This window comes from Trichoderma reesei (assembly GCF_000167675.1).
Source record: "Trichoderma reesei QM6a unplaced genomic scaffold TRIREscaffold_17, whole genome shotgun sequence".
Lineage (NCBI taxonomy): Eukaryota > Fungi > Ascomycota > Sordariomycetes > Hypocreales > Hypocreaceae > Trichoderma > Trichoderma reesei.
The window spans coordinates 346,207-371,355 of NW_006711164.1; the positions used below are offsets into that span (position 1 = coordinate 346,207).

Here is a 25,149-nt window from a genome sequence, read left to right on the forward strand (position 1 = left end):
AGCCGCTAAGCTGCGATTGGGGGGTGTCACGTGCCGGCATGCTTCTTATGATTATGAGGAGGCTGCAGAAGTGCATCTAATCGGCTGGCTGGCTGGCTGATGTTCAACAGTTAGAGTACCTTGTGTGGTGATGTCTGGTGTAATGCAACCTGAATACCTCGCTGAAATAGAGGGCGGTTGGCCTTGACTGGACCTCTGAGTAATACGTCCACTTTGAACATTGATTTATGCTTGAATGCCCCGTCACATGGTGACAGCTATACGTGGCGAATCACAGGAGGGCGAAGGGTTGACTGCAGCCTAACGTGCCGTCCTTTGCGCGAGCGAATCAATGGGCGGTCCGGGAACAGCGTCGCATGATGTAGTATGTCGAATGCCTGCATCGAATCATACTCAGGTGTGTAAGGTAGGTTACTATGAGGGATGCTACCAAGCGATACCTACCTGGTATCCTAAAAGATGTGAAGATGCCCATTGCAGGTAGACAACGCGCCACAGACGAATATCTATACGCAACCGTGTGCTTGGCGAAGCGATTCACAGCTGCTGCCAGGGCACTGCAAACATGCCTCGGTAATACCACAGACGGCCAACTGAGGACGAGATATAGTACTATTGCAGCAGGAAACTAGCAGACGTCTAGATAATAAACGACATGGCGCACTCAAAACTATAACAACGCAAATGACTCCCGGAACGCAAAGAACTCTGACTCCCGAATGACATGCCACAACAGACCCCGAATCTCGTCTGGCAGGCGGCGCAGTAGCAGCAACGGCAACCGACGGCATGATGCTTGTATCGTGTTTCTCGAACCAAACTGTCTCTCCCATCTAGCAGGCACATCCATCCTTGGCGCCCGCATCCCTCGGCCCTGACAGGTTGACCCGCTGCTCGTCTCCAGCCCGGTTCGCATTGCCTGCTGCGCCGGGTCCTCGGGCGCTCTTGAGCGACGTCTCGGGGATCGCATTTGCAATGGCTGTGAAGACCTCGGTGACGTTGTGGCCCGTCTTGGCACTCGTCTCGAAGAATAACAGGCTCTCCTCTTCGGCATATGACTGGGCCTCCTCCGTCGACACCTTGCGGGCATCGCCGCCGTCCTCGCCCTCGGCTTCCTCACTCGCACCCTGCGACTCGCCCGCCAGATCCAGCTTGTTTCCCACCAGGGCGATGACGATGCCAGGCGAGGCCTGTCGCTGCAGCTCGGCGACCCAGTGTCGGGCCTTGACGAGGGATGTGGGCTTGGTGATGTCGTAGACGACAAGGGCGGCCTGGGCATTCCGGTAGTACATGGGGGCCAGCGAGGCGAACCGCTCCTGGCCGGCGGTATCCCAAATCTCAAACTTGATGGTCCGCGTGGGCAGATTGCACTTTTGCGTCAGGAAGGCAGCTGAGGGTTGAGAGTGAGCCGATGGTGACCAGAGCGCAAGGACTGGCGGGAGGGTCGGGAGACGGATGGCTTACCTCCAATGGTCGGCTCTTTGTTTTCCTGAAAGTCGTTGTTGACGAATCGCAAGACGAGGGATGACTGCGGAAAATGTCAGCATGCGAAGCTATCGACATGAATACCGCAGGGCGAGATTGGCGACCTTTCCAACGGCGGCTTCGCCGAGGAGCACCAGCTTGACGCTGCTGCTGGGCTTGGGAGCTTCCGCCATCTTTCTTGCGACGCCTGCTGGAGGGGGCCTTTAGATTGCTTGTAATAGCAGAAGCGGAGATGAGTAGAGCAAGCGGTTTAGCGGAGGTTGTCGGAGAGGCGGGCGAGGCTGGTGACGATGGAGGATTTGCTGGCTTTGCAGCTGCGGGCGAGAGTTGTTTGTAAGTGCAGAGTGCAGGCCACTGCAGGTGATGCGCAGGATGGCGCTGTTTCTGGTGGCCAGTGGCAGCAGCAAGCAGATTCCTGGTGGGTACGACGTCGACTCCAACTGAAAGCACCGGTTGCATTGGATGGAGCAGCGGCCGAAGAGGCGCAACGATGACGAGGGCCTGCGGACGACAGACGGGGGAGCACCAGCCACTCACGGCCGGGGTACTTGAGGCAAAGCTGCCTGGGAGAGTACAGTACTTATCTTGTGCACCAGTTTGCTAATAAGTTTCAGTACTGACTACGCCATGCAGCTGCCCGCATAGGTACCCATTACTGTCCAATCCCAGCTCACCATCTAAAGCGCTTTCGGCGGGGCTGCCTCGGCCAAACGTTGCCCCTACGCCCGGCCGCTCCCCGCCAAACTCTTTGGGCCTGATCTGCCGGCAGAAAAAAAAAAGTTGGTACGGGCCTAGAGGTTGTTTCTGCTGCAGCCGCGGATTCTCCAAGATTCAAGGAACTTTTTCCCCTTCTGTTACCCACGATTCCCGCCAACATTGACGCCTCATTGAGTCTTTCTTTTTAGCTCAGCAGACTGTTGGAGGCTGATACAGCTGTCACAATGGCTGGGCGGACATCCCAGGCGGCAACCAAGGACAAGCCGTCCAACTCGAACAAGCGGAAGCTCCTCGACGACAGCGACTCAGACTCAGACGATGCCGGAGCAGCAATTGGGAGCTCCGGCTTCAAGGTGAACGAGGAGTATGCGCGCCGTTTCGAATACAACAAGAAGCGAGAGGAGAAGCAAAGATGTACGTGCCAAATAGGCCTTGCGTGACCCAACCAAGATGGAACTTGCATGCTAACGTCCCCAAAGTGGAGGAGAAGCTCAAGAGAGAAGAGGACGACGATGACTCCTCTTCCACAGACGAGACAGAAGACGAAGACGGTTTCCTCGCGACCGAGGATCTGGACGCACAAATCTCCGCCACACTACAAGCCATTCGAAACAAAGACCCCCGCGTCTACGACAAGGATGTTACTTTCTACCAGCCCGACGACGAGACCACCGCCGCCGCGACCAAAGAGAAGAAGGAGAAGCCTGTATTCCTCCGCGACTATCAGCGAGAGAAGCTGTTGAGAGGCGACATCGGTGGAGATGAAGAGGAGGAGGCCCCCAAGACATACCAGCAAGAGCAGGACGCAATCAAACAATCACTCCTGTCCGAGATCAACGCCGCCAAGGCCGAAGAGGACTCGGACGACTCGGACGAAGACGAAGACGGCTTCATCAAGCGAAAAGAACCCGCAAAGACTGACTCCAACGGCGTGCACCCCTCCAGAGCAAAGGCCGTGAAGCTGTCAGAAGTCGACGTCAACAATGCGGACAAGGACCCGGAAACGTTCCTGTCCAACTTCATGGCGGCGCGTGCTTGGGTCCCCGAGGATGGCTCGAGATGGGAAGCATTCGAGTCCGACGATGGTGAGACCGACGACCGGGCGGAAGAGTTTGAGCAAGCCTACAACTTGCGATTCGAAGACCCCGAGAAGAGCAACGAGGTTCTCAAGTCATACGCCCGAGACTTTGCCGCCGCGCGATCCGTGCGACGAGAGGAAAAGACGGGGCGAAAGCGCCAGAGAGAGCTCGAGCGCGAGAGGAAGGAGGCCGAGAAGCAGCAGCGCCGCGAGGACAAGGCGCGGTTACGAAAGCTGAAGCTCGAGGAGACCGAGGCCAAGCTCCAGAAGATCAAGCAGGCGGCCGGGGCGCTTGGCAAGGAGCTGACGGACGAGCAGTGGATGAAGTTTTTGGACGACGCGTGGGAGAACGACAAGTGGGAGGACGAGATGAAGAAGTGGTTCGACGAGGAGTACTACGCCATTAACGAGGCCAACGCCGCTTCCGAGGACGAGGATGCGATGGACGTGGACGGGGGAGAAGAGGGCAAGAAGAGCAACAAGAAGAAGAAACCCAAGAAGCCCAAGTGGGACGACGACATTGACATCAAGGACATTATCCCCGATTTCGAAGACGAGGCCAAGCCCAAGATTTCTCTCACCGACGACGAACCCCAGGACGGCGCTGATGAGGAGGAAGACGATGACGCTTCCGCGGAAGACGAAGAGCCCGCAGCCAAGAAGCGCAAGTCATCATCAGACCACAAGCGCGCCAAGCAAGAATCCCAGAAAAAAGCCCGCCAGGAACGCTCCAAGCTGGAAGCCCTCGTCGACGCAAAGCTGCACCTGACGGACCACGACATTCTCAAGAAGCAGGAGAAGGAGGCCAGTAACAGCAGCAGCGGCGGCGCGGGCGGGTTCCGCTACCGCGAGACGTCGCCGCAGGCGTTTGGGCTGACGGCGCGCGACATCTTGCTTGCGCCGTCGGACAAGGTTCTCAACGAGTATGCGGGGCTGAAGAAGCTGGCCACGTTCCGGGACGTGGAGAAGAAGCGCAAGGATCGGAAGATGCTTGGGAAGAAGGCCCGGTTGAGGCAGTGGCGCAGAGAAGTCTTTGGCGGCGAGTACGAGAGTACGGGGCCGACGTATGGGTTTGAGAAGCTGGTTGGTGCGGATGAGGCTGCGGAGGAGCATCATCACAGCAAGAAGAAGAAGAGGAGTAGTAAGGACAAGGGCAAGGATAAGAGCAAAGATGGGGACAAGGAGGAGAGTAATAACATCATTGGGGATGTTGACGGGACGAGGAAGAAGAGGAAGAGGTCAAAGGGCAAAAAGGGCAAGGCGGAGAGCGAGAGCTGACGGCTTTGATATCTCTTCTGCCCTTTCTTTTTCTTTGCATTGTTCCGTCTCTTCTTGTCTGGGAGTGTATAGGTATTTTTATTTATTTATCTGCAGAGGGGAAGCAAAAAAAGTACGGGATACATAATGGTGCCATAGATTGGGGGGGATTTATCTAGACATTTTCACTTTTCGGACATGAGATACCATAGGTACTTGTTCGAAATAAACTAGGAGCCTTTTTTATTTTTCGTAACGTATGGCATGTCTTCTCATACACGACAAATCAACATCAGCGACCCCATCCACATCAAATGAAGAAATCACACCATGAAATTAGTAAAAAGGGAATAATCATGTCCTGTGAGAATAAACGTTATGCATATACATGAGAATACACACAGAAGGGGGTCCATCACCACCATTTATCCCCCCCCCTCCCCTCCCTTTCCTCTCTCCTCTCGACTTTGTATCCGTCCAACTTCCCAAATCACCTTCCTCCACCTGCATCCACGTCTTTCCTCAAAGAAAACATCAAACTCATGAACATGAACAGAAAACTCCCCAAATAGTCTTCTTCTCTTCTTTTTTCGCATCACGGGTTCAGCGTTTCATCACCTCCTTTACATGAAAGAAAAGGGGGAAACAAGAAGAAGAAAAAAAAGAAACTCCGCCGCTCAAGTACATTCAAGAGACAGAAGAAAAAAGCAAGCAAAAAGAAGCATTTAAAAAAAAGGCATTCCCGTCGTCATCTCCCATCTATCGCCTTCCTCAGAACAATTCTTTCCCCCCATTCTCTGCTTCAAGAATAACCATCAGGAAATGAAAGCTCCAGAGGAAAACAAATACACTCCTCGCCCAAACAGTTCGGCTAGGAAAACACAAGAGTAGGGGGTGTTTGGCGAGTAAAGTCAAAGTAACCCACCCAGAAATAACGAAGAAGAAGAAGAAGAAGACAGGAGAAGAGCAAAATGCAAAATGCAAAAACCAACGCAGCGTATCATCAAATGTGTATCGACTAAAAAGAGGTCCAGGGCTTTCCGTTGCTCTCTATGGTGCAGATGCTTGGCTCGCTAGGATGAAGAGGAAGAAACTGTCGAAAGCGTATATCATGGCAGGAACAGAATCGGTGGCAAAGAGGAAAGAGGAAAAGCCGACGGTGTTTTTTATGCTCCCAAGGAAACATGCCTTATCAACGCGTTGGAGGACGAGAACGACGATAACGAGAAATTAGAGGGACAAGGCACAAAAGCATTGCCCCCCCCCTTTCGGTTCGATGCAAATGCAGTGCCTCGGGAGGGGCGTTCGTAGTCGTAACAAAGGTCGTCATCCGCGTTCCTATGTAACATGTTCGTTGCGGAAGAATATCCAACGCCAAAAGAGGGAAATTCAGGTGCTTCGTAATAAGGGTGAGAGATTCGGTGAGAAGAGGGCGGCGAGGGAGAAGAGGCGGCGGCTGTGGCGTCAGTCGGTCCCCTAAATTCGACTCTGGCTGGCGCTGGTGCGGCTCCTCTCATCCTCCTCCTCAATGACGTCGCTCAGCCGCGTGGGGTGATGATGCCTGGGCACCGTGTCCCATCCCGGAGTCCCGTAGCCCTGGCCGGAGTAGTCCTGCGGGCTGGAGTAGGCACCGGTCCACTGGGGCTGGGGGCCCGATGTTGACGAGGGCATGTTGGCGCCGCTGGGGTTTGTCGTGGCCGGGGTGTCGTAGTCTTCTGGATCCAAATCAGAACCTGTATACGTGGAGGGCGGTGCAGCGAAGGGGACCCTGCGGCCGTCCCCGTCGAGGATGAAGTTCCCCTGCGCATCGATAAGGTACTCACCTTCGCTGTAACCGCCCTCGGAGCCAGCGCCTGCGCGACGGCTCGGATCATCCTGGTGGCCAGAAGATTGGTATTGTCCCTGTCCGGAGCTGCTGCTTCCCGCGGTGGTCTGTCCTCGGCCCTGGGCAGCCTGCTCGATGGAATACGCCGGCCGCTGGTAATCGGACTGGTAGCCTCCGTGCTCCCTGGTGCTACTGTGGCGGCTGGGGCCGCCGCCCTGGGTCATTGGCACTACCTGGACTCCGCCCACGACGGTGGGATGCCCGGACTGGAGCGACAGGGTCCTATCGCGTTCCTCCTGCTCGCGACGCCCGAGTTCCTCCCACGCCCGGCGCGCTTCCTCCTTGGAAATGGCGAGCTCCTTTCTCATCTCTGCGAGCTGCTTCTGGGTCTTGGACACGCCGCGCTCGTGGTCGATGGCTTCGCGGATGGCCTGCTCGCGCTCCCTCCTCTCCTTGTCGAGGGCCGCCTCCAGCATGGCGTTCACCTCGTGGGCGCGCTCCAGCTCGGACCGGGTCTCGAAGAACCACCTTTGGAACTTCCTCTCGGAGCTGGCGCGCAGGCGTTGCAGCTCGACCACGGCGTGGAAGAGGTTGGCGCCAGCCGCGGACAGATCCGTAACCTGCCGTGCCAGCTGCTGGCTCAGGGGGTCGCGGTTGATGTCGTCCTTGTTCTGCTCGAGCTTGCGGATCCAGTAGCTCGTCAGCCCTTCCCAGTGGGCAGACAGCGTCTCCCACCGTTCAAAGGCATGGGGGAACGAGTTGCGCGGCTTGGTGGGATCGACAGCCGCGTCGCCATGCTGTTGCGCCGCTGGGTTCCCGGCCGGGAATGCCTGGGGAGGGGTGTGGTGTTGCTGGTTGCCCGCCATCTGCGCTGGGCGCTGCTGGGACGGCAGGGCCTGGTTGGGCGGGACGGCAGCTCGCGGAGGATGTGACGGGTCCAGGGCGGTCTGGCCCATGTGTGAGGGATTGATGGGGTGCTGGCCGTCGGCAGTCATGCCTTGGCCAGCAGCAACGCCAGCAGCGCGCCGTTCGGCATTGCGACGCTCCGTTTCCTGCTGCACGCGCGCCTCCTGCTCGGCGCGACTCTTCTCCAGTGCCTGCTGCTCAACTTCGGCTCTCTGCCGGGCTTCTGCCCTCTGGCGCGCTTCTCTGGCTGCTCGCTCCTGCATGATCATCCTAGGACCCCTAATGCCTGACGGTGAACTTGTGGGCGCGGGCGCGGCGGCCGGCATGCGGCCAGGAGCAAGGGCAGCGCCATTGGCTGGGTGGCCACCGGTCATCAGGTCGGACATGCTGGCGGATTCTTCGACCTCGTCTGCTGTGAAGGGGTGAGGTCCACGGAGAGCCTCCTCTAGGGCGAAGAGGATCGCGTCGTGGGTGTGCTTGGAGATGCGAGGGGTCTTGAGCTTTGGCTGCTGCGCAACGTCACTAGGAGGAGCCTCCGGATTCTGGGCTTGCGCAGTGTCCGGGGGATCTTGACGCGATCGCTGAGTCTCCGACTGCTGGCGCTTCTCCTTGTCAGCCTCGTCAAACAGCGATAGCCCAAGCCCGGTGAGGGACGAGTCGGAATCAGCAAAGGAGACAAGGCTGGGGTAGAAGCCCGCGGAGGCAGCGGCGATGTGAACGCGACGTTCCGGCTGGGGGGGTTTGGACGTGGGCGCAGAGTCGAACTTGGGGGTCCGGCGGAGAGACTTGTGCGGCGTAGACGGGGTGGAAAGCCGGGTGAGAGGCTCGTGAGGAGGCTGCGACAGCGCGTGTTGCTGTTGCTGCTGCTGCTGGCGTTGCTTGGGCGAATGCGTGGTCTCGTGGATCGCGTTACGGTCGTTAGGGGCGGTAGGAGGTCGTTGGGACAAGTCTGCGGCGCCGCCTCGCGCAGGGGGGAGGAGAGACAAGTTGAACGACGTCTGTCACCGCCAGCTGACCGGCGGTGATGGTAGGAGGCGCGGGCGAGGACCAGGGCAGAGGAGCTCGCCGTTGTCGCCGACGGAGGCCACTGCAGTGAGTCGAGTCGAGTCGTTTGGGGGTGGTTGAATTGAGTGCTACAGCCAGCTCGAGCAGCGACAGCAAGGGGGAGGGGGAAAGGATACAAGGAGAGGCTAGAAGTAAGGCGAGGCAAGGCAAGGTAAGGTAACCATCCGCTGCTTAGGTAGGTATCCAGACTCGGACCAGCGACGAGAGGTGACTTTGCGCCCAGGTCCAAACCCAGGGGAGACGCCGATGGCGATTCAGCTCAGGGCAGCCGAGCGTTTGCGCCTTGCCAGGGGGTTGAAGCGGCGGCAGGAACAAGCAGCTGGACGCGAGATGCGATATGCAACTATGCACGCAGGTGAATCGTGCAGCGAGGAGACCCAATTGCCCGCAGAAGCCGTGAAGGACACAAAGAAAAAAGGCGGGCTTCAGCTCCGAGGGCAGAGAGAGACGGAGAGACAAAGGCGGACCAGGGGGCGGTGATGTCAAGAAAGAGCCCGGGGGAAAAAATTAGGAAAAAGCTGGTGGCAGGGGGGAGGCAATTGGAGGCGGACGGTGGAAAATGGGGGGCTGGAATCGCTGCAAGCGCGGGCACCGCAGGGCCTTGAATTGGCCGGGATTGATGGCGGCGGACCTGGCTGTGATAGAGGTGCAATGTTATAGCGGCTGGTCGGCGCCAGCAGTTGAGCAGAAGAGGGTGCGGTAACGATAATAATAATGTGGTTGACCGGGGGAGATGAGTTGAGAGGTTACGGTGGTTGATTCGAGGTGGTTGGTTTGGTTTGGTTCGCTTTGGTTGGGTTGGGTTGGTTTGATCCGATCTGATCTGGTTGGAGTCGGGGAGACGGATTATTGATGATACAAAGGAGAGTAACACGGAGCAGACGGCAGATGAATTGATGCAACAGACGAATTGGATCAGGGAAATGTGCAGAGTCGCCAAATGCTCTGTTTCCGTTGCCTCCAGGTCCAGGAGAAAGGAAGGCTGGGCTGATGGATTGATGACTGATGGAAACTGATTGATCGTCTGTCGTCTGTCTGTCTGTCTGTCGTTGTCGTTGTCTTCTTCTTCTTCTTCTTTTAAGCTTGTCTGCTGCAACGGCCCAACAAAGAACAACACATTGGATGCCTCCCGCTGACTCGGGCTCGTGGCCCCAAGCAAGGCCTTGATGCGCCCAAGAAGGGAAAAAAAAAAAAAAAAAAAAAAAAAAAAAAAAAAAGGCTACACAGCAAATGGGCAAAGAGGAAAGGGAGAAGAAAAGAATTGAACAGGGAGGGCGGGAGAGAGTGTGTGAAAGGGAGAGCAAGGAAGTGAGAGAGCAAGAGAGCGAGAGAGCGAGAGAGAGTGAGAGAGTGAGAGAGAGAAGGGAGGTGACGACGAGATGGTGTCGTGCGTATGTGTGCGTGCGTGCGTGTGTGTGTGTGTGTGTGTGTTGGGCGAGGCGTCGACGTCGACCTTTCGATCGATGCGCTGGTCTGGCCTGGCCTGGCCTTGCCTTGCTTGGCCTGATTCTGGTGCTTCGGATCCCTTCCAAGGTCTTCGCACACAGGATGGAATCTTGCAGTCACCACCGCGCCTTGCCTTGACAGAGGCAAAGACGGCCAGCAAAGCTCAGATGGTGGAGCGTCGGGCTGCAGGCTGGCGTCTTAGTCGGTGCCGGTATGTACATACATGGACTACCACCTACTAGTTAGTATGTAGTACTATATCCGCTGGCCAACCTGTTTGAGGCCCAATGCAGTGCTGACCGTTTTCGAGGCCGGCAGGACGTTCGTTTCCAGGGGAGGGGGGAGGATGGATGAAAGAGGGTCGAGCACAGGAGAGGCGAGGTGATTGATGATGCTGCTGCTGGCAAAAAAGGAGGCGGCGCTTTCTGGAGGCAAGTTGCGAGACTATCATCAGTGACGGAGGATCGAAGAGATGAAAAGGCAGATGAACAGGCAGATGGAAGACAGAGGATATACAGGAGATATACTCGAGAGACCTCCAGTCATGTCCAATCTTCTCCGTAAACGGCACACGAGCAAGTCCCAATCACCGCGCGAAAGGCAAGCAAGCACTCAAAGGCCTTTTTTTTTCTCCTTCTTTGTCCTCCCGCCTCGCCCATGATGTGCCTGGCTACTGTGCTTACTACTGTAGTAATAGCTGGCTGTATGAACGAACGAACGAACGAACAAGCATGACGGTGATGCCACGCCACGCCAACCGCATCTCGACGCCCCATCTTTGGCGACCTCATCCTCCTTTCGCACTCACTCGTACCCAGCAGGTTCCCCGGCCACGGCAGGTACATGCACGCTCTACCGCGACAAGGCGTCTGCAGCACGTACCCTCGCAGCGGCGGCGACCTGTCTGCAACCCCAGCTGAGACCCCGACGGCAAAGCCAAGTCAAAGAAAAGATGGATGCTCGCTCGAATCAAGGAGGATCCAGCCGGTGAAGCAGTGCTGCTATCTAACAAGAGGCTAGACTCCATGTAGGTACCTTAGCAGATGGACGCTGTGTGGGCCGGGGGGACCGCGATGCGCATCGCCGACAAGGGGCTTGACTTGACGGCATCTTGGGCACGTTGTGCGCTGGACTTGGTAGGGGTTCAAAGGTGTTGTCTTCTGGGGTGTGGCAGGGCATCCCCTGCCTCTGACTCGGGCTCTGCTCTGCTCTACTACTCTGTTCTGTCTGGCCTGTCTGTCTGTCTGTTACATTGTTATGTTCCAGCCCATCATGACCTGTCTCTTTGTATGCATGTCTGGGCGGGCCTGTATGTAAGGTCCTGTCTGTGCCTGATGCAGTCAATTGTCCCCTTGCGTGTTGTGTCCATGTTCATGACGGCGAAAACGGGCATCAACCAAGGGAACATCCCGAGGCAAGGCACATGAGACTCAATCCCCCACTGCCCCATCATCATCACGCCGTCGGCCCAAGGCAGACTTCTTCTTTGTTGACGAAAAAGTAAACAAAGGGACCGGGACCCCTTCTTCCCTCGATAGATACGTACCGTACCGTAGCATGAACTGGACTGACGACAAGCTTCCAGTCAACGCAAAGTGCCAGCGAAACAACCACCACCCACCACCCACCACCTTGGGGATCTCCCGCTAGGTGAGGCTGATGCTGCCGCCGACGCCACGTCGCGAGTGCGCCACGTCTGCTCTCTGGGCTTCTTCTTATTCTTCTTCTTCTTCTTCTTCTTCTCGTGTGTGTAAAAGTATGTACTACGTCTATACTTGCAGCGCCCACACTCAGAGGCCGCCCGAAACAAGTATCTGGTGGGTATCACATGTGCGTCTAATGCAGCATGAAGCCCGCCATGTCCAAGAAAGTGGCTCGTTTTCCCTCACTCCAACGTCATGCAAACATACGTACAAGTAGACACTCATTCTACCGTGACTCTGTAATATCTGCCGTACAATATGTACAACTCATCACCGGGCGTTGCGCCTCCCGAGTTCTGCGCGAGCCGTGGCGGCATCTTGTGTTGCCATCAGCTTCAGCCACAACCCAAAATACATACATACATACACCACTCGCCTCGCCTCACCTCACCTCGCGCCCAAAGAGTTGAGATCTGCCATGTGTTTGCTGAGCCTTGCCCGTTCAGGTATCCATTAGCCGGTGCCTTGAGTCCGTCGAATAGAGACGTCCTTCTCACGCCTCTGCCGTCCAATTCGCTGTCCCTGCAGACATTGTTGTACCACAACGGCAACACCTACAAACACTCAACTTGATCCCCAACATTTGAGATTACTTGTATCGCAGTCCCGGAAACGGTGGCGGCACGGCTCGGCCCTCCCAAAAATAAAATTTGAATATGAATACCTCTGATACTGTGCTATGAGCTCAAATGGGCCAATCGCTGGCGGTGACCCAAACTTTTGGGGTTGGGGTTGGTCTTTAGCAGACAGCTGGGCGACGTCACGCTGCTTGAAATAGAAGCGCTTCATGCAGCTTTGCGGTGGATTCTGTCCTTTTTGGTGCACCATGCGGCAATCGATGGTGTCATGATACAGAAACGCGGCCCTCTTTTCGTCAATCCCCGTCACCATGGTTTTATATGCTGGAGCGTGGGTGAATCGGTCAGCTGCGACTGCAGAAAGCACAGCGTCGACTTGTCCAACTGTGAAGTTTGATGCATCAGCATGTCGAGTATAGGGTAGGCTACCCAGGTCCCTGGCGAGACTAGACGACTTACACCAGCGACGCGCAGGCAAGCAGAACAACACATGGCTATAATCAAAGCACATGCAAAACCATTCTATTACAAGTATCTACCATCAATCAAAATATCACTCTGATCCAACTTAACTCACCAGATCTCGTGCCTCTGGTGGCTGCATTATCAACACAGGGCACATCATCCGGTTGCACAAAGACGTCTCTACCGGCTCCTCGCACTACCCGTGCTCCTCTTCCCATATGCCAATGCGAAACACATCAATTCTCCTCACCAAGATACTCACAAAAACCACATCAATGCTAATAATACAATATCTCACATCATAATCAATACCAGCCAGTATAAGACGCTTCAGATGAACACGCAAGTCCGCGATGCGCGGGCACTCCACGTCCACGAGGTCGTCCCCGTTCGCGTTTCTATTTTCTGCCGTCTCTCCCCACGCATCATGCCTCTCACCAACAGCAACTGTAGCCATAGAGACGAGTATTTTTTTACATTCTTTAGTTTTGGGCATTAACATGGCATGCCATCGTGTTGCGCCACGTGTGGATGGGCCGATTGCCTGTGTCACCAGCACAAGAGAGCCAAAATACCGAGCAGCACCATGAGTGATTAATACAACGTACTATAACTCTCCAACAACTTGAAGCTTGTGCGTTGCCCGGTGAAAGAGAAGAGGGCCGGTGGACTCTTGGGTTAGGAGCAAGATGTTTCGCGTGTCGAGATCAGTTGCGGAGCTGGGGAGGGACCTCAAGGGACCGGATATGTCGCCCGGTAAGCTTCTACCTTACCCCAACCACTGTCAGGTATACGCGAAGAGACGCCAAGGGAGAAGAGAAGAGAAGAAAGAGAGCCAAAGCAGTCAGCTACTACCTAGCACAGAGTACGTAAATCTGTTGTTGGATTTCTTTTTTGAAGCGCGTCTTCAAAGCGCGTCTCGAGGTAGTAGGTATGGGCCTATCCACAAGTCAACCACCCACAAGCAGTCTCATCCCGGAGCTTCTTCTAGTATCTTACTTGCCACAAAGAGCACTGCAATGTACTACTACGTCTTTTCCTACATCTCGCGGCAGAGCGGAAGCAAGCCGGACCCGATCCAGGTCTCAAATCAAATCTTGCCCGTGCGCGTAGTTTTGTACTCTCGTCGTAGAATCTGCATGTCTCAGCTTGGGCATCCCACACGAGTAGTAGTACTACATAGATAGGTAAGTATGTAGGTAGTAGTAGATAGGTACAGTACTGGACATGTCTGTCGTACGTCCAACCACCCTGGCCCTTGTCCGAGGATCCCGATCGACCGGGGCATAAACCAACTGGGCTGGTCCCGATCAGACGGCAGGATGGGAAGGGCGAAGGGGAAATTGACGGACAGGGATATCCCCTCCACGGGAGGCAGGGCCTCAATACTCCAGGTCTTGTGCATATCCATCCACCTCTCATGCGGAAATCCAAAATGCCCTTGAGAAACCTGCACTCTAGTATCAGTTCCCATCTATGCTCTACTACTACTACCTAGTCCTTTTTGTATGTATACACGGTGGTTGGCGATGAGAGACCGTCTGAAGGTAATCTCGGTAGTCTCCTAGGTGCAGATACGAATCTTGTTTGTTTACTTTTTTTTCTTTTTTTCTCTGCAACGTGTAACTCGCTTGCCCGCCTTGTAAGGATCGAGCTGAAGTGCAAGTAAGCTTCCTTTTTTTTTCTTCTGCCCGGGGGGTTCGTTGCAGATGCAGGATTCCCATGCCGTTTGCTTGGGGCCCTTTCCCCCCCCCCCCCCCCCCCCCCGGAGCTCAGCTTCCGGTGAAGAAGTTGGGGCGCAACGGCAAGGCCACGAGATGGTCAGTGTGCCTCTGCAGCTGAAGAGTTCCAATCTGATGCTGGTAGTAACACTGATATTGATTGAACTGGTACTCGGAGGAATATTACTGGTACTATCCCTTTCGGGTGTGCCAGGGCAGATGTGTCGATCTGGCGATGGTCGGAATCCTGCTTCTTTCTTTAGTGTGGGACATTGATGGAATTGAGCAAAGGGAGCGTCTAGATTGTATGTATGTATAGATATTATCAACTTCTTCCAGAACAGGTGAATATATTGTCAATGGACCGTTTTACTACTCTATTCCATGAATCAATCAATGGGCGATAAACTCATCACCCATCCCCTTGACCAAGAGAAGCCACCATTTATGCTCCCCTTTGATACCAAACTTCACTTTCCTGTCCATTTCCTCCACCCTCTGTAAAAAGAGAATCCATCCCTCATGTTTGCTCAATGCCCAAACCTCCGCCCTCCCGCCACACGGCGAGCCCGCCGCCAGAATGCAAACGAGGTACCCGCATAACCCGACCCCCGGAGAGCAAAAGAAGCACTTCCGGAGTGGCTTGCAGAGAAGCCACCAGAATCCACAACCAAGCATCTCCCCCCATCCCTGAGAGGCAAGATTTGTAGTAGAGTAAGGTAGAAAGGAAACGCGACGCCCGCTTGGAGCGGGGACAGAATGTCCATGTTTGCTGCGTCAAAAGCAAGGAATGCTTCCCGTGTCAAGGGTCAAACCCAGACATTTGCGACGCCACGTCCTTTCTCGATTGAGCATGAGAAGGAGGAGAATGTAAAAAAGGGAGGAAGAGGAAGAGGGGGGGAGAGGCAAAAGAAGGGTGGTGGTACAGTAAGGTAAGGGAAAGAATCTGTACCACCTACTACAACTGAGATGGTAGGCCTGCCGCCGCAGGCAAAATGTCTCATCTCATCGAGAGGGTGCATGTCCTCAGCAATGCATGTCTTGTTGATTTTTCGCATTTGTTTACCACCACTTTTCTTGTACATCTCTAAAACTTTGCTACGAGTTCTTGTTCCAGGTTGTGGATTGGAGACTATTTGTATATCATACCACCTTGCTCCTTGTTTTCCTTTTGCCCCCCCCCCCCTCATTCACATAGAATCTCCCTACGAACGACATACCTATGTTCTTCCCAACCACCAGCTTCCCTCTTACTCCCCTCATCTCCCTCCTCCAGCCTTCAAGCACTCTCGACAACAAGATAACAACACGTCCACGTCCACTTGCATCCCGGGCCTTACACAGAGAGAAGAAAGCAAAAGAAAACCACGAACTCACCCGGGCAGAGGCCGCAATGGAGCGAACAACAACAACAACAACAGCAACAACCAAACTCGCCCATCCCATCCTCGTATCGAAATACCACCCCGTAGCAAACTACTCCTACCCTCGCAGCGAGGCACCCTCCTCCGCCTCCTCCTCCTCCTCCTTCGTCTTCTCCCGCACCCCCTACAGCAGCAACGAGCCCAGGGCAGCTCCTATATCACCCCCGCCAGGCCTGGTCGACGACCGCAGCACCTACGACTCCGAGGCTTCTTCCTCCACAGACGACGACGACTTCCGGTACCACGTTCACTCCGGCGAGCTCTGGGACAGCTTCCTCGAGGCAGGCCAGCACCCTCTACACGGAGTCTACCAGACCGAGACTGTGGAAATGGCGGGATCATCATCATCATCTCTGTCTGCTTCTTTCGAGGCCTTGTGCGTCGCTCCGCCTGTTGTGCCGGCAAAGGACTATCCGGCCTTGATCACCGCCGCCGCCGCCCCCCCGCGCATCAAGAGACGTCCCGTACCAGCTCCCCCTCAACAGACCCCCTGGCCGCTCTCCGACCACGACCAGAGGAACCACCACCCAAGCCAACCCCGGAAACCATCGCCAACATACTCTGTGTTCCCCAAGATGGCCACTATCCCATCATCAGGCACATGCACAAGGAAGAGCTCAAGCTCCCAACTGTCCACCAGCAGCAGCAGCACAGACGCCCCTTGCCCTCCTCCTGCCCAAAAGGCCCTTCCTCCTCCTCCTCCTCCTCCTCCTACATGTCTTCCTCCGCTGCCTCCTCCACCCCAAAGATTGGCTGCATCGCAGTATCATCGCTCAGAAAGCCCCCGCCGCCCGAGACGCTTCTCCCCGGCCTCATCCCTCACGTCGCTCCAGCGCCCCGGGACTTGTCACGGCTCGCGGCCGGCCAGCCCCATGGGACTCCCCTATTCTCTTCCTCCTACTCCTCCGCCAACCGCGCCGCTACCAGCTCTGCCGCCGCACTCGTCGCGATCTCATCACCCATCCACTGCCATGGCCTCTAGAGCACATAATCTCAGTCATGCCGAAGCAGCAGCTCCGTGTCATCCAGCACCACCCCAAACCCGCCGCTCATGCGCGTCCTCGACCAAGCTGCCCACTCGTCCACCCCCAGAGCCTCTCCCTCGCTCCGTCTTTGAATACGACACAGATTCAGACGACGAAGATGGCAGCCGTAACAACAACAATAAATACAACAACAACAACAACAGCAATGACTCCTCTTCCTCCTCCTCCTCAAGAAGCTCCACAGATTCCCCCACACTCTCCTTCTTCCGCCTCTACAGACGCAGTCAGAGCCCCAACACAAGCAGCGAGGGCATCCTCTCTCGTCGAAGGGGCTCCGCGTCCAAGACTCCGCTGCATCAGGCCCAGAGCCAGCAGCAGCAGCAGGAGCAGTACTTTGTTGACGCGGCGGCCACTGCGGCCAAGGACCGGAGGAGGAGGCGCAAGAGGACCAACACCATTGACAGCTTGCCGCCGCTGGTGGCGAAGCAGGCTGACCTGGTGCTGAGCAGGATGCTTGGACGACGGAGTCGCTGATGATGTTTTTTTGTCATCCTCCAGTCCAGTGTAGTATCTTGTAATTTCTTTTTCTTTTGCTCTTCCGTTCAACGTACATGGAGCTTCCTCTCTCTGTTTTTGGCATCTTGGATGGCGCAAAGAACTCAGGCTCAGGCATCTACATGCACTCGATTTTCACACTCATTGTTCGAGCATCACGCTCATTATCCTACCTACCTTACATGTATCATCATCGCATCCATTGCTCAGTCTTCATCCCGTTGTGCTATACACAAAGCAACGGGACCACGGACACTCATTATCGATCTGCTGTACCACAACTCTGTACTTTTCCCATTCTTTTTTTATCTCAAATTTTGTACAATTGGGCTTGAGGGTCTACGGTAGCATAGATAAGGAGTTCAGGTTCTAAAGGGGAGGTGTCGGATTCTGTTTACTACAATCTACTATCAATGCATCTGTATTACCATCTCACTTGTAGTTGTCATTTCTTCATGTTGTAGACTCACAACACGAAAACAACAAGCTTCCATTCCACAGGTGAGTTCCTAAGATACCTATGTTGAGATGGTCGCACCCAGGAATTGCGTCCCCGTATAAACACGTCTCCTCCGTGCAACCACCAAGACATTCACATCTCACACATGTTTCTCACCAAATCGAACAATCTTAAGCCACGTCTAACTGGTATCATTTTGGCATTACTCTGTACATCGTCTCGTCTTCCAACCATCTGCAGCCACCATGCAATCCACATTCCACGTTGTATACTCGTCATTCATATAAACCCATTGCGTGTCATGTACCTGTCGCTCGTACACATCGTCAATGTCAAATCGCGAGAGCTCTGAAACTCCATCTGCATGCTGAAAAGCCATGCCATCGTGCCCAAAACGCCATGCTCATTTTGTCCGTTCTTTCAGCGAAAAAAAGCACAAGGTAAAGTGGCAGAAGTAAATGCAATCAAAGGTAAAAGGGAAAAAAAATACAAAAGCAAATCATCATGCCATGGATCTGGAAGAAGTTGGCAACTTTTCCGTAAAATTGTTCATGCGCCGTATACTCGCCAGTTGCCGGTCCCTTCCTAGCACAATGCCAAAGAACCACGAGCTCTCGTCCCGGGAGTCGTCGCGTCCGACTCCGAGTCGGTTCTCAAGGTCCCTCCGACCTCGAACGGACCGAAATGCGGCGTCTTGGATGAGCTCCTCGGCAGAGCAGAGGCTGATGATGCCAGCGACTGAGGTAACGGGTCGAGGGAGGAGGAATTGGCGTCGGCCGGGCACCATCAAGCAAAGTCCGCCTACATAGAGGACCAGGAATGCCAGCAGGACACCAAAGACTGGCATGCTGGGATACATGCGGACCGTCCTGTTGGGGCCCGTCAAAGCCATCAGTAGCCCGCCTCCGAGAACTGGGATGAAAATAAAAAGCGTTGCCAGCAGTGATATGACGGCCACTCTCCAGTGACCATTTCGCAGTGCCCTCCATGTCACTTGCAGTGGTAGACAGGCTGCGTAGTCCGCCAGCAGAGATCTTGAAGCTGGAGAACCGTTTACATCGTGTAGGTCGGCCCACGGCTGAAGAATGCGCAGTGATTGATCAAAGACCTGGAAGTGCAGGAAGAGCACCATGCCAGCCATAGCCGGTACGAAGCTGAAAACAAAGTTGGCGGGAGAAAAAGCATTGCGGTCAGGTCTTGCATTCAACCCTGGCAAGAAGCCATCTTCGAGTCGTGTCTGTGGCAGGAAGGAAACTACAATCAGAGCTGCCAGCAGAAGGAAAGTGACCGCGATAGAAGCGAGAAGCGGGCCATTGCGAAGGGGGAGCGGCAGATATTTGCCGCGAGCGTTCTCCATGGAGTTACCGAGCGCCGCCTCTTTCACGTCGATTGACGGGTCGTTGCTAACTCGTTTACCCATCGAACCGGGCGCACTTCCAGAGTCTTGGTCGGGCGGCGCCCCAATCGTGTACCAGATACCCCCCGCGGTCGCATCTTCAGCTTTCCAGTATCCCAGTCGATCAAACCATCTCTCGCGCAGTTGGCTCTTAAACACCTTGGCATCCTCAGCGAGATCGCTGCGTCTGTAGCTCGACATGATGTTGCTGCGGTTCAATAGGGGCAAAAGGTCTCCGATTGATCGAATGTCCCAAGTAAGACCTGTCCATTGTACGAACCAGTACACCATCAGAATGACTGTCGCCAGTAGTAGGATTCCGTATAATCCTACAAGAGCCCATACAACTGGTCGGACAGTCGCCCAAACCCACTTGTCATGAACAAAGATGCATGTAAAAGCCGTGCTCTGCAATGGGATCGTGAATATAGCCAACCACGTCGCAACATCGAAAATCTTGAACTGCCACGGCCCAGTGAGCTGGGGTAGCAGAAACGAGGAAGGGTAGAGTCTCTGAAAAGGGGCCAAATATCTCGCCCGTGGATCCTCGCTAGCCATTGCAGTGAAAGGCAGAATGCGCAAGGAAGCCTTGACGATGCTCTGCGCGTAGATAAAGATGACGACTGCTAACAACTGCGGCAATATGCGAAATAAAAAGTATTGGCCCGAGTATATGCTGCCTGGGTATGGCGTCAGGCCAGAATGCGCGAATGAATACCTGGCTGAGAAGATGAGTGCCGCCATCATAAGGAGAATCAATATAGCCAAGAGTGTCATCGAGACTACTCGTAGAATCCATGGTTTGGAATTGAGGGGCTGAAGTGTTCTACCGTGGGGGTCAAGATCCTTTTGCATGTTCTTGGAAACAGGAACCCATCGTGAAGAACTTGCTCCAGTTGGGTCGAAGGAGGCTGTGCTGCGTCGCGGAAGCTGTCCAGGGGTTGGAGGCCCTTGGGGAGGAGGCGGTTGAGCGTCTTCATAGTCGTCGTCTCTCGTGAGGCGGTCTTGTTGAACGGGTGAAGTATATGCTGCGGATTCGTCAAAGCCGCGCATCGGCTCATAGCGATCGGAATATCCATCAGAGGAGTGAGAGACGAGGTGTGACGGGAACGAGGTACTCTGACCGCCTACCAGGGCATGAAGAGCATACTGAATGTACGGCGTGTCGTCCACTCCCGGCGTGACTCTTCCTGCCGCCAAAGCCAATTCATCCTTAATGTTAGGCATACGGGAAGCGTTGTCCGCAGCAAACATTGCCAACTGAGCCTCGTCAAAGCGAACTATGGGGTCTTCTTCTTCCGGCTCAATGGCATGGTACCCCGCAGGTCCGGTATGTGGCTTCGGGACGGACTGGTCCGTATATTGCAACTCGGACGATCGCGATTTGATGATTCTCAGCGGCGCCACTGTGCCATCAAAGGCATCGTCAGTCTGGATGCTGGATTGGCGGGTAGACCGTCGACTCGACTGGGAGGCGCGCTTCGTTCGTCCGCTTTGATGGCGCTTCTGGCGTGTTGAGGGGGAGGCTTCGCTGTCGGGAACGGGCTGATAGCGAGCATTTGACGACCGCCAGCCTATGTGCAAGTAGATGTTAGCAAGTGCGCTGCGAGTGTGTAATGCTGCTGATGCTGCTGATTAGCTGCGCTAACATACGAGATGTCTCTGCATGGTCACGGTCTGTGTCTTGGTAACTCATTCTCAAGATGTTCGACGCAGGTCAACTGCGCTAAGAGAGAGTTTGACCAATTGGTCGTGCAGCACGCAATGCAAGAGTGAGGAAGAAGATGTATCGGTGTGGAATGGGATACCAGGTGTCTGGCTAGGTTTTAAACAGGGCTGGGATTTTGACGCAGGAGGGTGTCCCAGCCACCGCAAGATGCATGAAGCGCCGCAGCGCACGGGAGCTGTTCCATTGGACGGTGCGGCGCCGAATATAGAGAACCATTGCAGGCAAAAACTTGCATAAGAGATGTGTCCCAGGACTGACCTCACAAGAGTCAAAGGCAAAGTATAAAAATAGCTGGTGAGGCTGATTTCGAGAATCAACAATGGATTATGATGCTCGTATGCATGATCTTCTGCTGATCTGCTTAAGGGCAACCCAATCGCCCGTGTCGCCTCTGGCTGGCGTTGTACGGGGCCTGTTGGGTCGGGCTTCGGTGGTGAAGGCCTAGCAAACGGGTGGCGCAGGCTGCCGCCGGAGGCCCGCAAATTCGGGTGGCTGGGGGGTGGCAAGGGTCGTAGACGGACCGGCCAATAGAGCTGAAGCTGTCAATGAAGCCCTCAGAAGAGCAGTGAAGAGCTGGGAGAGGAGAGGATAGGATAGGATAGGATAGGATAGGAATGGGTAGAAGAGGAATATGATTGAATGGATGGAAGGCATAAAACTTGTGTGACGGAGGGATTATTGCTGATTTAAGCAGTGCAGCACAACTGCCCGCGAGGGGTTCCTGCCAGCGCACTCGCTTTTGCCCAGGTCTTCCTTCCCGGGCTGAGTTGGCGATGAGCTGGCCGTGGCCCACTTTATCTGTTATCGAGCCAATCAATCTGCTGCATCACAAGAGATGTGGGGGTTCAGATCAAGGTGGTTTCTTCTCGCTCATGGAAGGCATGAAGGAAGCACTGGAATTTGCATTTGACAGATGGAGGTGTTTGTGACGAATCTCTGCTCGAATAAGTCAGAAGCGTCGACTGAGAGTCTGTATAAAGCGGCACTTATTGGGATGCGTGTATGCGTTGGGCATCAGAAGTGGTTATTGGGAAGCAGTTGTGTTACAACTGCATATAGACGAATCGGTTAAAGGACCTGGGGTTGTGCTGCATCCAGTGTCACGCAATATCTCACTTTCGAATGAAACAATGTGTTTTGTAGTCATCAGTACCTACCATTCACAATACATTAGGTATGCCTGGTTGAACCTTCCATTCAGATAAAGTGCATTCAAATCTCAGGCGTAATATGTGGAGTGCATGAGTGGGAAGCGATTCTTTTGGAGATGCCTGCAACTGACTTGATTTGGTGACTTAGTAAGCAGCTAGACAGGTTATTCGCAGCATCCGTACCTTGACGATCTCAAGGTGGTCGTGAGTCATCAATCTAGATCCTCAATCACTACAGCTCCGGGAATTGGCGTAGAAGATTTGGAATAACCCACTTGAGGTTCTGCTTCAGGTTTGTGCCATTTTCATCGATATGCTTCTGTGGGAAGAATGGGAGTCGAACAAATACCGAATTCGAAGCCCATTAGAAAGGCTAGCGTAATCCTTTGACATTGGGGTTTTAGCGCATCTGGCTTGTTGACTTGCTGAGCAAAGCTTTAGTAATAATGAGACAACCAAAGCGGCGAAACTCTAAGCAGACAGACTTCACGCGCCCATTGTTAGCTTTAGAAATTTCTCGCCAATGTATATCTTGAGGCTTCCTGTTCTCTGCTTTTGTCTTCTGAAGAATTCTGTGTTCTTCGCTTGCTAGTTGTGTGCTCTTCGTATGCCAAGTATAAATGAATCGGTCCTCTCTCGCCTTTGCAATTTTCGTTGCTTCAATTTCAACCCTCATCTACTACTTCCTATCATCAGCGGAGCATCGCACATCATCTTACTACAAAGCCATTTTCAACCATTACGCTTCTACATCAGCCACAATTTTAACAACGGCAACATTCAACCGCTCTGCTCTCGGAAACGCCACAGACATGTCGAAATCAATTCTCCGACAGGCCAAGATCACGCCTCACCTGTCCTCAACCAGGGGTCACAACTCACTAGGATGGCTGGACACTTACCACAGCTTCTCCTTTGCCCACTGGCATGATCCCCGGTTTACGCACTTTGGGTCCCTACGGGTCCTGAACGAAGACAGAGTCCAGCCCAACAGTGGATTCCCCACGCACCCTCACCGGGACTTTGAAATCTTCAGCTACATCCTGTCCGGAGAGTTGACCCATCGAGACTCTATGCTCACCAAGGGCAAAGAAGGGGGCCAATCAGACAAATTCTTTCGCATGCACCGTGGAGATGTGCAGTTTACCACAGGCGGCACGGGCATAGCCCACTCCGAATTCAACGAGCACAACAAGGACACGGTCCACTTCCTGCAGATCTGGGCGATTCCTTGGAAGAGGGGACTGACCCCACGATATCACACCCGTCACTTCTCGGACGAGGACAAGAGGAAGGACTTTGTAAAGATCCTCAGCCCCCTCAAGGCAGGCGAGGATGCTACCGCGCAGGAAGAAGCCGAAGCCGAGCCAACCATCCCCAACACCATTCCCATTCACGCGGATTTTGTCATGGGTGCCGGCATCATCGCGCCGGAGGGCAAATTTGAGTGGACGGTTGGAGGTGGCGCTGCCCAAAAGAACCAGCGGAAGGTCTTTATCCACCTGCCGATGCTCAAAGGTGGAAAGGCCAGGATTCGGCTCGACGGCCGAGAGGACGCGGAACTCTCTGAGGGTGATGGCGCCTTTGTCGAGGGAGTCTACATTGGAGACCGACTGATAGTGGAGAGCATTGGAGAGGAAGAAGCCGAGGTGATTGTGCTAGACACCGCTTGAGCGGTCACGTCATGTTAGTATCCCTCACGCTTGTGAGGTGAGGTGACTGTGAATGGTCTTTTGAGATATAGAGTGTTCCCAGCTTTGTATTAAAAGCACAACGGAGTATGCTAGGATTACCTGCATTTAGAATAATTCACCATGACACATTGAAAACAAAAGGCCCGTACCTGCAATAGAAAGTGTGACTCAAACCAGAAGACGGCACGGAGATGCCTAAATCCAAATTGCCATATCGATTAAAGAGGCAACGGCCGAAATGTAGTTGACAGAGCACAGCGAATGTTACGTAGCAGCAGGTTGACGAGCCTTGTTCGAGATTTTCCGGCCCAGGGTCCCCTGTCTGCAAGATCCAATCGTGTGTCTTGGCGACGCAGGCACGCTCGCACTCGGCATTGTATGGGCTGCGACCTGTGCAGACGCAATTTGCTTTGCATGCAGCTGCAAGGGGCGAGAAACAGAAGAAGAGCGCACCACAGTATTATCAAGCGCTTGTGAGCTGCTGCTGATGATACCTAGGTACTGCACGGCGTGATGTTGAGCCTGAGGATGTTGTTGGCGAGATACCCGAGTATGGGCCGAGAGAGAGCATGATGCTGTACAGGTAGAGCACTAACATTAACATCTTTTTCCCAAGAACGAGGCAAGTTGGCAAGATACTTTATGCTTAGGTAATGATACCTAAATCATGGCAGGAGGGCATGGCTATTTCTGGCAGGTAGGTGCTGTCACGTCAGAGGCAAGAGCTGGAGATAGGGTGTGGACCTGGTATCGTGATTTAGTAATGAGGTTGAAGGGGAGAAGAGGAAGAAAAAAAAATCTGACGGTCCTGGATCAAAGATTGCTCGTGCCTCGTGCCTCGCGCCTCGCTTCGATCGCTTCCAGCCTAGCAGATGCTCCGCCGTTCTCCGACCTCCGCATCTGCTGCCTGAGTGCCAACCAACAGCAACCGCCCAAAGTGGAAGTGGCCGACTGAAATGAAGCCCACTTCCAAGGAACCATGCATGATCGATGGTGGTGATGAGACGATGGCAGCTTGTCGAGGGAGTCGAGCGTTTACCCCGGCTGACTACTACTCGCAAATCGTATATCCGGATTTGAGGGCTTCCAGGATGCCAACCAAAGGTTGAGCACAGTACTGTACGTGTATGTGTTCAGTTCCTGCCGCCACCGTGTCACAAAAGCCTTCATCCTGGCCCGCACACGTGGGATGGTCTGTCTGTCATGCTCGTGATAGGAAAGTCTCTGGACAATCCGGCTGAAATCCGAACTCAGGCCCCCCCTGTCCTGCGAGATCTAAGCGCCTGCGTCTTTCAGGAACGCGGCGTCGACAGCGGCCCAGTGGGCTTCCTAATTGGACGGCTTCACGTTAGCCCTACCGGAGGAGCAAGAGAAAAACACACTTCGTCCCTCCGCTAGGAGCAGTCTACTGAGGCACGCCACGCACTAGACGGAGCCTTGCCCAGCAGGGGCTGCGATCCCGACACGACACATGCAAACGAAGACAGCCCATTCTGCTGCCGCTCAGC

At 54.4% G+C, this 25,149-nt stretch overlaps 6 protein-coding genes across 6 annotated transcripts; 3 read left to right on the top strand and 3 right to left on the bottom strand.

Annotated features, from left to right (window-relative positions):
• Nucleotides 1-633: 633 nt before the first annotated feature.
• TRIREDRAFT_123015 (rab5-like GTPase) lies at nucleotides 634-1,752 on the bottom strand. The gene is made up of 3 exons (XM_006967467.1): nucleotides 1,590-1,752; nucleotides 1,465-1,528; nucleotides 634-1,390 (listed from the first exon to the last, which is right to left on the bottom strand). Exons 1-3 carry the CDS (start codon nucleotides 1,656-1,658, stop codon nucleotides 834-836), a joined length of 690 nt encoding a protein of 229 aa, XP_006967529.1. The 5' UTR covers nucleotides 1,659-1,752; the 3' UTR covers nucleotides 634-833.
• Nucleotides 1,753-2,462: 710 nt separating this feature from the next.
• On the top strand, nucleotides 2,463-4,390 carry TRIREDRAFT_27085 (uncharacterized protein; the record flags this gene model as incomplete). The annotated part of the gene is given in 2 exon segments (XM_006967310.1): nucleotides 2,463-2,638; nucleotides 2,653-4,390. Coding segments are annotated over 2 exon segments (1,914 nt in total), but the record flags the coding sequence as incomplete, so codon positions are not given.
• A 1,623-nt stretch (nucleotides 4,391-6,013) lies between these two features.
• TRIREDRAFT_109778 (uncharacterized protein) lies at nucleotides 6,014-10,806 on the bottom strand (the record flags this gene model as incomplete). The annotated part of the gene is made up of 5 exons (XM_006967468.1): nucleotides 6,014-6,270; nucleotides 6,361-8,266; nucleotides 10,003-10,014; nucleotides 10,080-10,204; nucleotides 10,662-10,806. 5 exons carry the CDS (start codon nucleotides 10,804-10,806, stop codon nucleotides 6,014-6,016), a joined length of 2,445 nt encoding a protein of 814 aa, XP_006967530.1.
• A 4,833-nt stretch (nucleotides 10,807-15,639) lies between these two features.
• Nucleotides 15,640-17,190, top strand: TRIREDRAFT_109779 (uncharacterized protein; the record flags this gene model as incomplete). The annotated part of the gene is made up of 1 exon (XM_006967356.1): nucleotides 15,640-17,190. The coding sequence occupies one exon, from the start codon at nucleotides 15,640-15,642 to the stop codon at nucleotides 17,188-17,190; it is 1,551 nt and encodes a 516-aa protein (XP_006967418.1).
• Nucleotides 17,191-18,173: 983 nt separating this feature from the next.
• Nucleotides 18,174-20,321, bottom strand: TRIREDRAFT_80181 (uncharacterized protein; the record flags this gene model as incomplete). Its single annotated transcript, XM_006967469.1, has 1 exon — nucleotides 18,174-20,321. The coding sequence occupies one exon, from the start codon at nucleotides 20,319-20,321 to the stop codon at nucleotides 18,174-18,176; it is 2,148 nt and encodes a 715-aa protein (XP_006967531.1).
• A 2,438-nt stretch (nucleotides 20,322-22,759) lies between these two features.
• On the top strand, nucleotides 22,760-23,620 carry TRIREDRAFT_65948 (uncharacterized protein; the record flags this gene model as incomplete). Its single annotated transcript, XM_006967357.1, has 1 exon — nucleotides 22,760-23,620. The coding sequence occupies one exon, from the start codon at nucleotides 22,760-22,762 to the stop codon at nucleotides 23,618-23,620; it is 861 nt and encodes a 286-aa protein (XP_006967419.1).
• Between the last annotated feature and the right edge of the window lie 1,529 nt (nucleotides 23,621-25,149).

Excerpts from the sequence above, each read along its gene's own strand:
- TRIREDRAFT_123015 (XM_006967467.1), bottom strand. The coding sequence starts at position 1,658 with ATGGCGGAAGCTCCCAAGCCCAGCAGCAGCGTCAAGCTGGTGCTCCTC. Across the intron at positions 1,529-1,589 it reads GCGAAGCCGCCGTTGGAAAG|TCATCCCTCGTCTTGCGATT; the intron begins GTCGCCAATCTC and ends CATTTTCCGCAG. Across the intron at positions 1,391-1,464 it reads CAAAGAGCCGACCATTGGAG|CTGCCTTCCTGACGCAAAAG; the intron begins GTAAGCCATCCG and ends CTCAACCCTCAG.